The 15,917-nt window shown below is 30.0% G+C and overlaps 2 protein-coding genes across 2 annotated transcripts; one reads left to right on the forward strand and one right to left on the reverse strand.

The window, feature by feature from the left end:
* The first annotated feature begins 5,175 nt into the window (after nucleotides 1-5,175).
* LOC148206934 (serine/threonine-protein kinase 52-like) lies at nucleotides 5,176-9,647 on the forward strand. Its single transcript, XM_088104992.1, has 6 exons — nucleotides 5,176-5,695; nucleotides 6,228-6,349; nucleotides 8,029-8,225; nucleotides 8,320-8,494; nucleotides 8,852-8,986; nucleotides 9,097-9,647. Exons 1-6 carry the CDS (start codon nucleotides 5,371-5,373, stop codon nucleotides 9,301-9,303), a joined length of 1,161 nt encoding a protein of 386 aa, XP_087961118.1. The 5' UTR covers nucleotides 5,176-5,370; the 3' UTR covers nucleotides 9,304-9,647.
* Nucleotides 9,648-13,189: 3,542 nt separating this feature from the next.
* LOC148206935 (CASP-like protein 4A2) lies at nucleotides 13,190-13,741 on the reverse strand. The gene has a single exon (XM_088109161.1). The coding sequence runs from the start codon at nucleotides 13,739-13,741 to the stop codon at nucleotides 13,190-13,192; it is 552 nt and encodes a 183-aa protein (XP_087965287.1).
* Between the last annotated feature and the right edge of the window lie 2,176 nt (nucleotides 13,742-15,917).

Consider the following 15,917-nt stretch of genomic DNA (forward strand, 5'->3'; position numbering starts at 1 on the left):
GGTCAATTTGATACACTATATGCAAGTTTGAGATTCCTAATTTGTTCCATATATCATCATAACAATTCAATCAACTTACACAAAATTCAATATCACATGCCTTTACATTGCCTTATCATCGCTACCATTTTCCTTCACAAGGATTTAACACAAAATTACAAGCAGAATAGACCATTTGCATCATTAAATCACAAAACAATTGAAAAATTACTTAATCCAAAAAAAATCATAGATTTTAGTTTTCAACCAAACTAGATCATACCAACAAAGTAAAAGCATGTATATAAACAATTTTACTAGTTTCTCATACTTGGTGTAGGAAATTCTTGACTCAATGTTGCTCGTAAAACTATAGTTCTCATAAGATGCTCTGACTACCTACACAAACATTAATTCACATATCTAACATATTATAACAATCACAATTAAACAAATATTCAGTTTGAAGTATTTTGAGTCACATGCATAGATCTTAGGGCCTCATTTGCCTAATATTGCTAAGCTAACTAAAAAAAATAAAAATAAAAATAAAAATAAAACTAAACTTACTCTATTTTAAATTATGATTAGTTAGAAGTGTAGATATTTCTATCGTAAATCTATTGGTGTCTCTAATTGTCAAACAGATAAGAAAAAGACTAAGAAAGTTAGAATGAAGACATAAAAAAAAACTTTAAAAAAATGTTTCTAGAAAGATAGTGATTTTTATAAAATGAAATTCTATTAACATAAAATCTATCTATAGTTGAACTTTGAATAAAATAATGGAATGCTATCTTTAAAACTACTACTCCTTTTATCTTTAAAACAATTGACCCTTAAACATACCTGTCTCCGTTTTAAATTATTAGAATATTGTTATGACACAAATGAAATTATTTTTATAATTATTTGATCTTTATCTAATTGTTATTTGACAATCTTATTTTGATATTTATATTATTATAATTTATTTTTTTATATTTGACGTTAAAGAAAAGAAAATTTGTTATAATTTTCATTTTTTTATATAAAAGATATTAAATTAAAATATGAATACGACTAGTAAAGAAACTAAAAATTTGGTAACCATTAAATATAATATTGAAAATGAAAATAATTGTTTTATTGAAAAACAATATAAAGTAATCAAACTCATACCCACCAACTCGTTGTCTTCTCTAATTCACCGTATTATTATTACTGTCACGTAGTAATGAATTCTTATTCATATAATATATAAGATAAAATAATACAATAGTATTATTTCCTATTCACCAAGATTAAAGAAACTTAAAATTATTTTCTTTTTATATTTATCATATTCACAATCTCAATTATTTTTTTAAAATATACGGAGAATCATTTATGATATAAAACCTGTTACTTGTATTTTGAAAATTGATTATTTTGGACAACTGTTTAACATTAGAATAAATCTTATGTGTAGTTTGCTTAAATTCAGAGGAGATCAAGTTCATAATTAACAATGCATTATTTAATTAAGCTTTTATATATATATATATATTATATATATCGATTCTCATATTCGATTTTTCAAGTGTAGTGATTCAACACCTAACGTTCTTCTCTCTTGTTTTCTTCATTGGCCATAATTTCGAAGTTCACCTACTGCCTAATGAAGAAATGACTTAGCTACTTAATATATATATAATATATATATATATATATATATATATATATATATATATATATATATATATATATATATATAATATAGTTGAATAGGAGAAATGTTAATTATATATTGGTTTGACTTACAAACTTTTTTTAATTCGGGAGTACATTTGTAAACTCAACTAAATATAGGTTCATGTAAAGTTTTTTCAAAGGTGATCATACATAGACATATAAACTTAGTTATAATCAAACAATAAAAAAATATAGAATAGAAGATATATGTAAGATAAGATGTATGGATAGCAACATTGATTGTATAACATTGGAACAATAAAATCATTAACGGGGACGCATAAGGCATCGACCCTAACGTATTGTATTCTTTAAACTTGAAGATATATAAGAATGAACTAACTTGATTGGGAGTAGGTAGTAAAAGATAATTATATAAGCTTAGTTTTAATCGGATAATAAAAAATATATAAACATAGTTATAATCGGATAAATAAAGAATATTTAAACATAAGATGACGTGTATAGATAATAACATCGAATATTGTTAAGGGAATAGACCTTCTCATAAAAGTTAATTTTCTCACATCATTCAAGTAGTAGAAAGTTGGTATAGACTGAAGGAGATTAAATTAGGATTCATATAGCTAGGAGGTTTGAGTTATCTGACTATTAAAATGAAAAATTCTTTATTAAATTTTCAATTCTTTTATATGTATTATCAGACAAACATACAAAAAATCATCTCCATTTTATTGCAAAATCATAACGTTAGAGAAAAAGTTATGTATGGGGGTGGTGAAGACAAAATAGTTTCCATATGACCTAATAGATATACTAAAAGAATACAGTCTAATAAAGTTATGTCAACACCTAATTCTGTTTAGATAAAATAATTTTATTTAAAAATATAAAAAATAAGTAGATAAGAAATATTGTGAAATTAAAGTTTTAGATAAATAGAAATTAAAGTTTTAGATAAATAAATATGTTAATTATTTCACTTTTAATACGAAAGCAACATCAGTGAAAATGTTGGAACAAATGTAAATATGAACTGATAATTTTGCTGTCACAATTGGCAACTTTGCATTTAATTAGCATTTAAGATTAAGTCAACCGATTTGGTGCATAAAGAGTCTGTTGTATCATGTTTTTCAATAGATGATGAAGCAATCAGAGCTTTTCCTTCTTATTTTTCAATGAAATTCATTGGTAAGAGACAACTTTAAATGCCAAGGTGGATGAGTTCCCCACTCAAATTTCCAAAAGGCATGGGAAGAACATCATAACACATTTTTCAATATATAATTATTTTTAATTTTATTTTAAACGGATAACTTTCAAATATAACTATGCTTAATATATTCATACATACCTTAAGAGCATAATTTATTGCCTCATATATTTTTCTCAGTTAATAGCATCTTATGCCATCCAATGCATTAGATTGTGAAAATAAAATTCATGCTATATATTTAACTTTTATTGAATCAAATTTTCTAAAAAAATTCAAAAATCTTAATTGAGTACATTGTAAATGTACACATTTTTATTATTTTATAAAAATATGTTGATCCTTTTAATAAAAAGCTTAATAGCATTTTAATAAAAGTTTTTTAAACTGAAAACCGAATTTTTTTTCTAAAGCTACCTTCTTCTGTCTAAAAAATTCCTTATTTTTATGCTTTCAAAATTTTCCTCCTATGATTGTTAGCCACATACTTTTTATATGATATTTTACTTACTATTAAAGTTAAAGAAGTAAATGTCCTGAAAATTGGTCTTAACTTTATTCAATAATTAGATTGCACAACATATACATTTAATAAGATTGGTTCAAACAAATATATTTCTTTGTGCTAATTGAGATTAACAATATCAAACCTTATAATTACTATTTAAGGGCAAAAAATCTGAATATGATATATCGATTCCCATGTGATTTAATAGTTTTACCTTGTGTTTTTAAGAAAAAAACAAACAAACTTTAATATTTGAAAAGACTTTTTGCTACATTAATTTGTACATTAATTTGTGCATTAATTTGTGCATGATACTTGATAACTTATTATTTAATTTTAGTTTAATTTTATTAAACAAATAGAATACCATATTAGAAAAAGACTGATTAGTAAACTCAGTTACAGAATATATTATTCATAATCAATAAAATAAAATAAGATATATCACTTTCAGTTATTTTATAATTAGATAATATAAAATATATTATCGCTTTCCTAAAACATTTTCAAGACAACTGGTAGAAAAAAATAAAAATATTTAATTATATAATATTAAATTAGTTTATATTAGAGAAGAAATACGGGATATTAAAGTAGTCAGTATAATTAATTAATAACACATGTTATAAATAAATATGTAATAACCTAAAATAATTTATATGTACACTTTGTAGAGAATTAATTGAATTTTTATTTTAAATTATACGAATAAAATTTAATATTTATCTATTTAAAAAAAATGTATTTTCCGTTATTTTTTTCTTTCTGAAAATTGGACCGACCTACAGTCGGCAATCATCCATAACAGGTAAAAAATAAAATAAACTCTGAAAATTTTATATGGGCAATTTGTCTGCATCCAGTTTTTGACTGTCATAAACACCGGACCAAAACCACATTAACATTAACTTTTTGTTTTCTAATTCTTTTACATGAATAAGATGTTGGATTTCAAAGTATAATCTAAAACTTACTTACCCATAACAGTAGAGAGAATAATTGTAATATCTCAAATTAACATATTAAATCTACTTAAATTATTACATAAATAATAAATTTACATATAATGTACTTACAGTCTTCTATAGTTGTAGTAATAACTATTCAATAATCAAAACATGAACAATTAATAACTAATTAAATCCAATAAACTCAAAGACCAATAATCATGTTAATATTTATAACTTACAAAAATTAATAAACTTTCTTTACTACTAATTAAGCAAACATTTTAATTCCACAAATTTCTTTAACTACTAAATATCATGCCAATATCAAAACAATGGATCAATTAAAAATTTAGACAATTATTATAATTTAACATTTTATAATTTTTAACATATAAATTTGTTATTATACTGATGACTTTTGTTTGTGTATACTTATTTGAATTTGAAAGAATGATTATCTAAAATATAAAATGATAGAAATTTTGAAAAAATAGTTAAAATATGTTAGAGAGATATTAACAACTAAAAATCTAAACGAATTAAAAGATAAAAAATTAATGGGATAATTTAATTAATTACAAAGACAATGATTAAGAGGAATTCAATATTTTGTTATTTGAACATAAGATTAAAATGAGTTAATCTTATTTTCTTTTACTTTAATGGTTACTTTTACTTTAATGGTTACTTTTACTTTTCACTCTCCTATTATTGTCCCTGTAAGGAAGCCGACTGTGACGAGTAAAAGAGAGAGAAAAAAAATACATAACAGTTATTGTTTTTATTATAAAAGAAAAGAGTGAATTATTATTATTATTATTATTATTAAAAGTGGGTCAGAGAGACACGTTATGAGCAGACAGTTCCATGTGGCCACATGGATGAGAGAAAGAGAAAGAGCAAGAAGAAGAAGAACAAGATCATCAACACCACCACCATCATCAGGCAACACACCAACAACAACTGAAACATCTTAGACCCATAATTCTCTCCCTCTTTTCTTCTTTTTGTTAATTGTGTGGGAGGCACAGAAAAAGAAGAAGATGAAGGAAAGCAGTGATGGGTTTGTGAGGGCGGATCAGATTGATCTGAAGAGCATAGATGAACAGTTGGAGAGGCACCTCAACAAGGTGCTCACCATAGATAAGAAAAAGCGTTCTGATGAGGACGAAGATGCTGATCAGGTTCATGTTCACACCAGTGCCACTGCCTCTCCCAAATTCAGACCCGCCTCTGCTAGGCTAAGTCTCAAGAAGCAAAAGCAGGACTGGGAGATTGATCCTTCTAAACTCATCATCAAAAGTGTCATAGCTCGTGGCACTTTTGGCACTGTTCATCGTGGTGTTTATGATACTCAAGATGTTGCTGGTTAGTTGTTCCTTTCAACTGATCCATTTTTACTTATCAGATTCAGATGTCTAATCTCCCAATCACCAAACTTCAACTGGGAGGAATTTATTTACACATATGTCCTTTTTAGCGATCTTCAAGTTATTATCATTTTTAGTTTCAACAAGTGGGTTAACTGTTTAATTTGTATGAATAAACACCCATGGATGAAATTCTAAAAGCTCTTAGTTTCATCTTCAAAATTATTACTTGTAGCAAATTACTCCAGTTAATGAATTAATTCCCTTGCTCGCAGGATTTTCTGGAAAAGAGTTGACTTTTAGAATGGTTTAGTGTGGAGTTGAATTTACGGGAATAATAGTAAAATTTGGGATTGGGCTTTTAGTGATGTAGAATTCTAAGTGACCCCATTGTGGATTTGGTTTTCTGGTGTGGAGAATGAATAAACATGGTGTTTTTTGTTTCAGTGATTATTTCTTCTTTGAGTAGAATTTGTGTTTCCTTTTTCTGCCTTTACTGATCCTAGTTATTGTGGTTACTTAATGTTCAGTGAAATTGTTGGACTGGGGTGAGGAAGGACAAAGGACAGAAGCAGAAATTGCCTCCCTGAGAGCAGCTTTTACACAGGAAGTTGTTGTTTGGCATAAACTTGATCATCCCAATGTCACAAAGGTTGATTTTAATTTCTTTGTCGTCAGTGTATTCTTGTTTGTGCAATTGTCATCATAACATGTTGAGCTTGTTATTTCATAATTGTGTATGCTAATATTATTTGATTTTATTTGGGTGGAGGGATCCATCCAAACATAGAATTTTCTGCCATATTAGGTCCTATGAATTTGTGTTATCAGGTGAGCGTTCATTTTCAATAGAATGCAAATCAGTCCTCCTTTTTAAATATGCCTTAGCATACTTAAATGTAATGAATTAATAATGTCATACAAGGTATTCAAGTGGATAGGTATTCTGATAAAAATCTTTTAATTCTCAAGGATACCAAGATTTTTGCTGGTTTCATGTTTCAGGGATTTCCTTCTTAATTATATCTTCCCACTTTTCCACCTTCTTTCTATATTCTCCTTCCATTACATTCAACTAGAATTTGCTTGAAATTGTACAAGGACTTGCTTTTGTGTGGATGAGGGCCACTACTATTATCCTTGTTGTTTGAAATTTCCATGCACTTTGTTTTAAGAACATGAGGTATGCATTTAGCCTACTGTACCTTTATTGGAAAAATACTGAAATATGAGAAATACAAGTATAATATGGAGCTGAAAATATACTATTCGTATAAAATTGAAGTTTCTTCACAACATATGAGCTTAACTGTCCTAGATATGTTTTTCTTTCATATTGTTTCTCTGTCTATAATCTGATATTGGTGGTAAAGAATATTCAGAGGTACACTGCTTGCATTAACTTGTGGCATTATTCTCATATTATACTAACCTTATTAACGGGGATACAGTGCTTGAATTCCAGAAGTTTTAATATAATCTCTACTTGAGTGCACTTTAACATATTTGGAGTTTATTATTTTCATTTTTTAAAAAGCAGTTTTGAGGAGATCTCTGTTGACAGTAACATTGCCTATCCTTTATGAGTTGATTATAGAACACACAATTTAACTACAACCTTTCTAGCTGAAGTATGGGGCTCTTAGTTTATAGCTTGTTAATCTGTTTTATACTCTGTTGATCTAAAATTGAATACTAATATCTTCACGTAGAATGGAGTCAGTTTTGACATCTGCTTATTCTATGTTAATTATAGAAAATTTACTGTGTTCTGAACTCGAACTAGTCTTTTTCACAATGGAGGGTGAAAATAAATGTGAATAGACTTTTTCCATTTGGTTCAGCATCCATGTTTCTGTTGCATAAAGATTTTAGATAAAGTTTTGACAGCCTGCCAGCATTTTTGAAATTTACTTTCAATGAAACTTCTAGTCTTCCGGTTTCTATTGTTTATGGGCAACCTTTTCTTCGGAAAAGTTTATCTGTCTATTACACGTTCTCCTCAAAATGAACTTCAAATTTTTCTAACTCAAGGAAAGATACCTTGTATCTTCATTAGATTCAATTTAATTCATTCAGTATGTTGGGGCACCCAAGTCTGGACTTTGTCCATTTGTCCTACGCATCTGGTACAGAAGATGCATTTAGGTGTGGAGCATGAGCTTCTTGCCCCCCTAATGCTTGTTTTGGTTTCTCATCATGACACTTTCTTGTTCAATCTTTAGATATTTGCAGATGATTTGTTTTTCTCTTTTCCCAAAGGGCATTGTACATGTTTCTGCAAACATTTTTCTACCCAATATTTTTTAACCATTTACATTCCATGTTCAGTTTATAGGGGCAACAATGGGGTCTTCAGAATTGCAGATACAAACTGATAATGGTCTGATTGGCATGCCAAGCAATTTCTGTTGTGTTGTTGTGGAGTATCTTGCTGGAGGAAATCTGAAATCATACCTAATAAAGAACAGGAGGAGGAAGCTAGCTTTTAAGATTGTCATTCAGCTGGCACTTGATCTTGCAAGAGGGTATCTATTTTTTCCACCTTGTTTAGCGGTTGAGCCAATAATTATCGTAATTTTTGTGTGCAACTACTCAACCTGAATTCACTTGGTTTTACAGGCTGAGTTATCTTCACTCTCAGAAGATTGTCCATAGAGATGTGAAGACAGAAAACATGCTGTTGGACAAGACACGCACAGTTAAAATTGCTGATTTTGGGGTTGCACGTGTTGAGGCATCAAATCCTAACGATATGACTGGGGAGACTGGTACTCTTGGTTATATGGCTCCAGAGGTGAGTAGTCAATACCTGAACAATCCTTTACAAATTAGATATTATTGTACTAGTATTTGTGACACATCGGAAGCCTTAGTTCAAAAAGGCATGCTGTGTACCAATATATTTCATGTTATGGGGAATTAGCATATCCTGTCCCAATATTTCATCCAAGTGAGGATAGGTGTTTCCAATTTTCATTTCAAGATTAGAGCTATTCAATGAGGGTAAATGACGACTTTCATGTGGCATCATATACTGTGAAACTGTGAATAAGAGAAGAAAAAGACGAGAAAAAAATATTTAATTGATCACAGAGAAAAATCTTTGTAATTGAATATTTACTTTTGTTTTCCCATCGGGGATGGTGTACAGGTTTTAAATGGCAACCCCTATAACAGGAAATGTGATGTGTACAGTTTCGGCATCTGTTTATGGGAAATATATTGTTGTGACATGCCATATCCTGACCTAAGTTTCTCAGAGATTACATCAGCCGTTGTTCGACAGGTATATTTTCTTCTCTGTTTTGATTGATTTCCTCACTTCAGCAGTGACTGTTTATCACTGTTCTGTGTTTATGGATCCATTATGATTATTATGTTCTGTTGGAATTTTAGAATTTGAGACCAGAAATGCCAAGATGTTGCCCAAGTTCTCTGGCAAATGTCATGAAGAAATGCTGGGATGCCACTCCAGATAAGCGACCGGAGATGGATGAGGTAGTTTCCATGCTGGAAGCCATTGACACAACCAAAGGTGGAGGTATGATCCCTCATGATCAGCAACAGGGTTGTTTTTGCTTCCGCAAGCATAGAGGGCCTTGAAGGTTTATTCATTAGTCTTGCAGACAATTTGGTTATAGTGATTTTTCACTATTTGAAGAATCAATTTGTATCTATAGTGAGAAAGCAGTATTTGGATACTAGATGAGACAAATACACAGTAAGGGGTACAGGTAGGAGGAGCTGGTGACATGTCAATATGTTGGGTGTGTAAAACTGTACCTCTGATTTTCTTTTACCTTTTTTCCCCACATTGGTTTGGGTTCTGTGGGTATGAGTATTACTTTCTGCTTGGCAATGTTGCCGGATTTGACTTGTAACTTGCAGGATCTTCATTATACTATCACATACTCGCAATCATAATTGATGATATTAAGTTGGATCCATTTGCTTTGAAACCAATACTTGCTTTTGTTAAACCAGAAGTAAAACCTCTTTGATCACTTGAATACAAGTTCTTCTGAAAGAAAAATCTCTTAATAGGTTAAAGAACCATTGCATTCTTCCTTTTTGTTATAATTATCAGAGAAAAGTATACAAAAAACTTGAATTTTCACTCAAGCAAAATGAGTTTCTACGTAGGCAATATGAGTTTTTGCATGAATAAAAGAAAACTACCTTCTTCCACCATTGTTCGACCTTTGAAATACAATTGATGCCAACCATACTCTAAACTTTTCACCTTGATGTACCACCTCAAAGTTTTCCAATCCTCGCCAACTTCTTCTATTCCTATCAGCACCAACTGACTTTATATTTAGTTTGTCAAGGCGCATCTTGAATTTCATCAATGAATTATTTTGGTAATCATACATGCTTGATTATCAAATGTGTGAATTTTTACCACTTTAAAGATTCATCATCGATTACATCTCTAATAAAATGGAATGTAATGTCATTGTGTTTTGTATGCTCAAGGTACATACAGTTCTTGCACAAGTGGATAGCACTTCAATGTTTATGCTCAACTTCTAGTACATTGATAATCTCTTTAATCCACAAAGTCGCCTCTATGACAGTTACGTACTTTGTCCTCTGTGGTTGAATGTGCAGAGTGTGTAGTATGGCGTTTTTCAATTAATTGCATTCGCAAATAAGTAAAAATATACCTTTTCATTGATCTCCTCGTGTCAAGTCTCCCGAGTTTGATTTAAATCAATAAAACTCTGATTGGTCAATTTCCTTAAACAAATGTACTGTACACAAGCCTTAAGGTTTTGGTCCCTAATAAATATCTGCATATGAACTTAACTCAGCTAAATCCGGATCATAATTTACACTATGCTTCTAATGACACTAGCATATGGTATCCGTGACAGTTTTTTCCTTATCATCATCAATCTGAAAATTGGGTTGATGATAACTTGGAAATGAGTTGCAATGGGTATTGTAATAGGTTTTACCTTTTCCATGTCAAATTTAGAAAGAATTTTGTCCAAGTAATCCTCTTGGTAAACCCTGGATATCCTACATCCATACTAAGATCTCAACTGTTGCTTGAGCTTATTTATTCATGAACTTGGTCAAAATCATTATCTAGTTCATTCTGAAATATATGTACCCTCAAGTTATCAATTGACTTTTGATATGACTTTACATCATGAAGCTCCTTCATGACTACTTCAGTAAAGGTTCTATTATTTTGTTATGCATTGAGTACTCTTTGATTTTGAACAAACACATGTAATCCATCACTTCTATCATAGAATGTTTTTTACAAAACATTTACAATGTCAAAGGTAAGTGAAGATATCTTTTCATGATTTTTGGCCTCGGAAACATCAATACCCATGTTTTTACTTTTTGGTTTTTGGTATACCATTTTTCATATTTTGCATGTTCTTCTTCCCGCAAATGTAAGACACTTTTTACTCTACGACCTCCGACCATCAACCATGATGATTTCTGGTAATGTTCTGCTTCAGATTCGCCTTCGGCAAGACGAAACTTTGGTGGATTGTGTCATTTTAAGTTATAAAGTATTCTCATTGTAAAAGTATATGTTTCATATATTTTGAACTTTAATGATAAGTATCAGTAAGTTAATCTTATCCTAAAATATGTACTGAATACTTACATGTGACACACAGTGTATTAGTGCATTGCATTAATTTTAAGAACTTGTTCAATTAATAACTACAAATCTATTCCTAATCTTTGAAATTAATCTTATTTGATTTGAATATGTTAAAAAAATGCTTTACAATCACAATCTATTTGCTGATAAAAAATATAGAATCTAAAAACAAATTAAATAATGAGTAATCAAGTCACTTTAATGTTAAAAATAGAATAAAAAACCATTATTAATAGGATATCATATCTATATCCAAAGGATTATAAGTTAAATGAATTACTTTAAGTTCAAAAAGGAAAGATTAGTTGCTCACAATAATAAGAGTTATCTTCAAATACATAAAGAAAGTGTAGAGAAAAGAGAAGTTATACTTAAAACTCCCCTGCGTTCTTCGAAGTTCTTCCTTTTTCCAATTTTCCTTGTGTCTCTCAATATTCAGACAACTAGATCAGAACAAATTTATTGAATTGATCACGAATGAAATAATATTCTTTATAAATAATCATTTTTGTTTTTGTTGATTTTTTATCTTTAATATATCAATATAAATTTGTTTTTCTTTTTAACAGTTTGATGAAATTTAATATATTCTATTAAACAATTTGACATATTAATTTGAGTTACTATTAAGAAAAATATGTTATGAACTATGAAATACTAGTGAAACTAACAATAAAAAATACAAGCTAATCAATCATTCATACAAATCATAAACTAGATGATTGTTGTGGAATTAGATGATTGTTAGTGATTATTTTTCATCTATATTCAATTCGTCTAGTAACAGAGGATGATTCATTCATTTATAGAGAAGAAAAACCTGTTATATATATACTCATAATATGCAAATCAAATTGAGAAAACTATAGATGCATCAAAATTTGTAAAAAAAAAAAAGCCGTTTTTATCTACCTGAAATAAACTATGAAATACTGTCCCTTTGATGTAATTAGTGTATTTATACTCTAATTTAACCTGTTGATTTTAGTTATCATAATTAAATTGAACATATATTTAAAAAAAAGATTAATATTAAAGTAAATTAATTTAAACGACACGAGAATTCCTAATTTTAATACAGTAATATATTACTTTTTTTTTCCTTCCTCGATGGTATAACCAAAATACTGGGGGAGTGTTTCAAGTGCTATAAAAGAAAACTGTGAAAATACTACTGAAAACTAATTTGGTGGGATTGTGTGGCGTGCTAATAATAGATTTGATGTCTGATTTATATATGTATATAAGGTTCAAATTCATAGGATGAGTTTAAGCTTATGTTTGATGTACATTTAATACAAATTTCATTTATGAGCAGGATTTATATTAAATTTGTGCATTCAGAAGTGAGAATAGCACACATTTATGCATTCATGATTAATAATATGGCTTCTTTTACCTTTTATCTATATATATATATCCTATATAAGATTCCGCGTAGTACTATAAAACATAATTTGATATGACAAAGAACAAGTATGGTTTAAAAAAATGTTGAGAAGTATAACTCATAATGTTTGAAATTTCTCAGCTGTCACCCGCTATTATTCATGCCAAAAAAATATTCCCATGAGCTCAGATGAGCATATACATCTTTAAAGCCAACAACATTGCTCTTTACCAGACATCAATGCTGTTATTCAAAAACTACAACCATTGATTAATGCATGTTTCAATACGAGCCAGGAGTTTTGTTGGGAACTTGGTTATAAAAACACAACTTTTTTTTCCTTTTTCTTAAACAGAAATACGGTCAGAAGCTCTGAAAAAGACTTCCAACTTTATGTTGAAACAAACTCTTATTCTTTTTGTCCCTTGACTTTGTATCTTCTGTGAGTTTCCAAGCACAAATCATATGATGTTAGCGGGTTCGTCGTCTTCATCCCAGTTGGTTGTTCGATAAAAAACAACGTAGAGGATGAGCTGTAACAGCCCAGAAAGTGTTCCCAAACCATTTGGAATCTGCCATTNTGTCCGCGGCCATAACCGAAAAGAAATCAGACACAGCACCACCTCGCTCAACCTGAACCCTAACGCCACCTTTTTCAGCATAACCTCTCTTTTCGGCACTGCAAGGGAAGGGGGCGGCGCCGCTCTTGTCCTGCCGCGGTGGGCCGCGGCTGGCGAGCGAGGCTCCGGGCGCGCGGGACGGGTGACCACGACCTCCGGCAGTTCATTGGGCGGTGGGTTGCGGTGTTCAGACTCGGTGGCGGGGGGCGCTGCCTGGGCGAACTGCGTGGAAGTCTCGACGATGACGATGGCCCTGGAGTTGTCTCGGTGGTCATTTATCGGCGAATTTTCGGGCGAGTGGAAGGGGTCGCCGTTGTCGGAGAGCGGGGAGGATCGGAAGCGGAGAGGGGAATGAGGCGATTCGAAGTGGGCGGAGGGGTCGGAGTTCTTCATAGAGGGCACGGCGTTGGTGAAAAGGGTGGTGGCGGAATTTAAAGAGGAAAAAAAATGGGAATAAAGGAGAAGAGTGTTTGGGTGGGAGAAAGTGGAAAGAAAGTGAAAAACGAAGTAGGGGACTAGGCATTTTTCCGCTACGGGGTTTTCTGTGGGACCCTGCCACGTGGGTTCGATTCTTCAAAATTCGTTTCGCGTTTTCTTTAAGCATTGAGATATCGCCACGTAGGATCATCGTACGGCCTGCTATGTGTTTTTATTCTTGGAGTGCATAGAGGAAAAGTGTGGGTTCTGTACGAGATACAAGCTCTGTTGAATTTTGGTAATTATTAATTCGGGTTTTATTCGTACCTGCACTTCCGGTTACTTGGCAGTTCCAGCTTACTTGACTTATTGAACATCGTTGTTTCCTCTTTTCATATTTTTGTTCTTTTCTAAGAATATATATATTTTTTTTATTTACATGGAATATATAAGGTTTATATTTTATAGTATTCTTTTAGAAAGACAATTTCCTTACATGTGAAAGAAAAATAATGTTTACGGTTCAAGATATGTTGAGTTAAATATTCAAATGTATAATAACTATAAGAATTTAATATGTTTTTTGTATTTAAATTATTTTTAAAGATTATATTTTATCTTTAAACTAAACTGTATGTTTATTTCATTAATAGTATATAGAGATAGTATACTTCATTTTTAAACTGTTATATAAAAAACATTCTATATTCAGTTTGTTTGAAGAAAGTCTTACATTATTTTTATAAAATATATGGACGAAAAATAAAATTGATTTCGAAATAAAATATATACTTTTAGAATAATTTAAGGATAAAACTTTCATTACAAATTATCACACGGCTAGTTTTAAATATATGATACTTTGAAGTAATTTTCTTAATTTTTCTTATAACATCTATTATAATTCAAACACAATGAAGAATTATGGAATTTTGATTTATTTTATTGTGTTACGTTATTTTTTAGATTTTCTTAAAATTTATATTTTATTTAATTTTTTGTAAGTAATACTTTTTTAAAATATAGAAATATTTTTTACTTGACCTGAAAATAATTTAATGGAATAAAAGTTTTATAGAACTCAAATCAAGTTTAAAATTCATGATTATATGTTCTTAATATAATTTTAACTAACTCATATAAATAGTAACATAATTTTAACTTAGTTGTAAGCTAGATGACATTAGTAGCTACCAGTAATATAGTTATTAATTTTTATAATAAAAGTGTCCGACCACAGAAATGATGACATCAGCGCTTGTCATTTAAAAAAGGTTTCATCAATTAACTTTATGATAACGAGGTTTAACAGTTAGCATAAAAATAAGTTCACTCTAATTGAAATTTAAATGATAATAAGAAAGAAAAACAAAAGGTTGAAATCTAAGTGGGTCCAATCCACATAGCTACAAGCTTGTAGAAAAGAGAAAAAATATCGCATTTCTTTGATGACTGAGCTATCTTGAGTGTGGAAAAGGCACAGATTCCTTCACACACTTCAACCAAACGCTTATTAACAATGTTCCTCCCACGCGTCTTAATGACAATGATTTAGACAAAAGTACTATGGAAACTTAACTCCATTGACATGAAAATTGTCTTACTCATCTCAAAACACCTTTTATCACTTCGCCCAACCGCCAAAAGCACGTATAGGTTCGTAGAAGAATCTACTTCCAATGACCATGAAAGGCATCTTTCCCCCACAATTATCTTCATCCACCACATCATGCGACCATACGTACTATTAATATCATATTCTTTCCTTTATGAGAGAGCATAAGATCAAACACATAACTTTCACTATTATTTCCTCTCTTTGATGAAAAAAGAATCACCACCATGTACCAAAAGAGTGTCTCGGTGAGTGTAATTAAAAAAGCTTATGTTTACATGTCTGAAAATTATAGATCCTGAAAATTTCAGATAAATAGAATTTTAAACTTATGTGAATCAATATTTAAAATCTATTTACTTTTGTCATATCAATTAGTGATAATAAATTATTAATTAAATTAAAAAATTATTAACTATGTTTTTAGTTATGATATTTGACACAATTGATTTTCAAAATTTAATACATTTTGATTCTTAAACTTTAAAAATGAATATATATAATTCTTTTAACTCAATTACCTTACATTCTTTTAAC

This window comes from Vigna umbellata, chromosome 1 (genome assembly GCF_029865625.1).
Source record: "Vigna umbellata cultivar VRB3 chromosome 1, Vumbellata_1.0, whole genome shotgun sequence".
NCBI lineage: Eukaryota > Viridiplantae > Streptophyta > Magnoliopsida > Fabales > Fabaceae > Vigna > Vigna umbellata.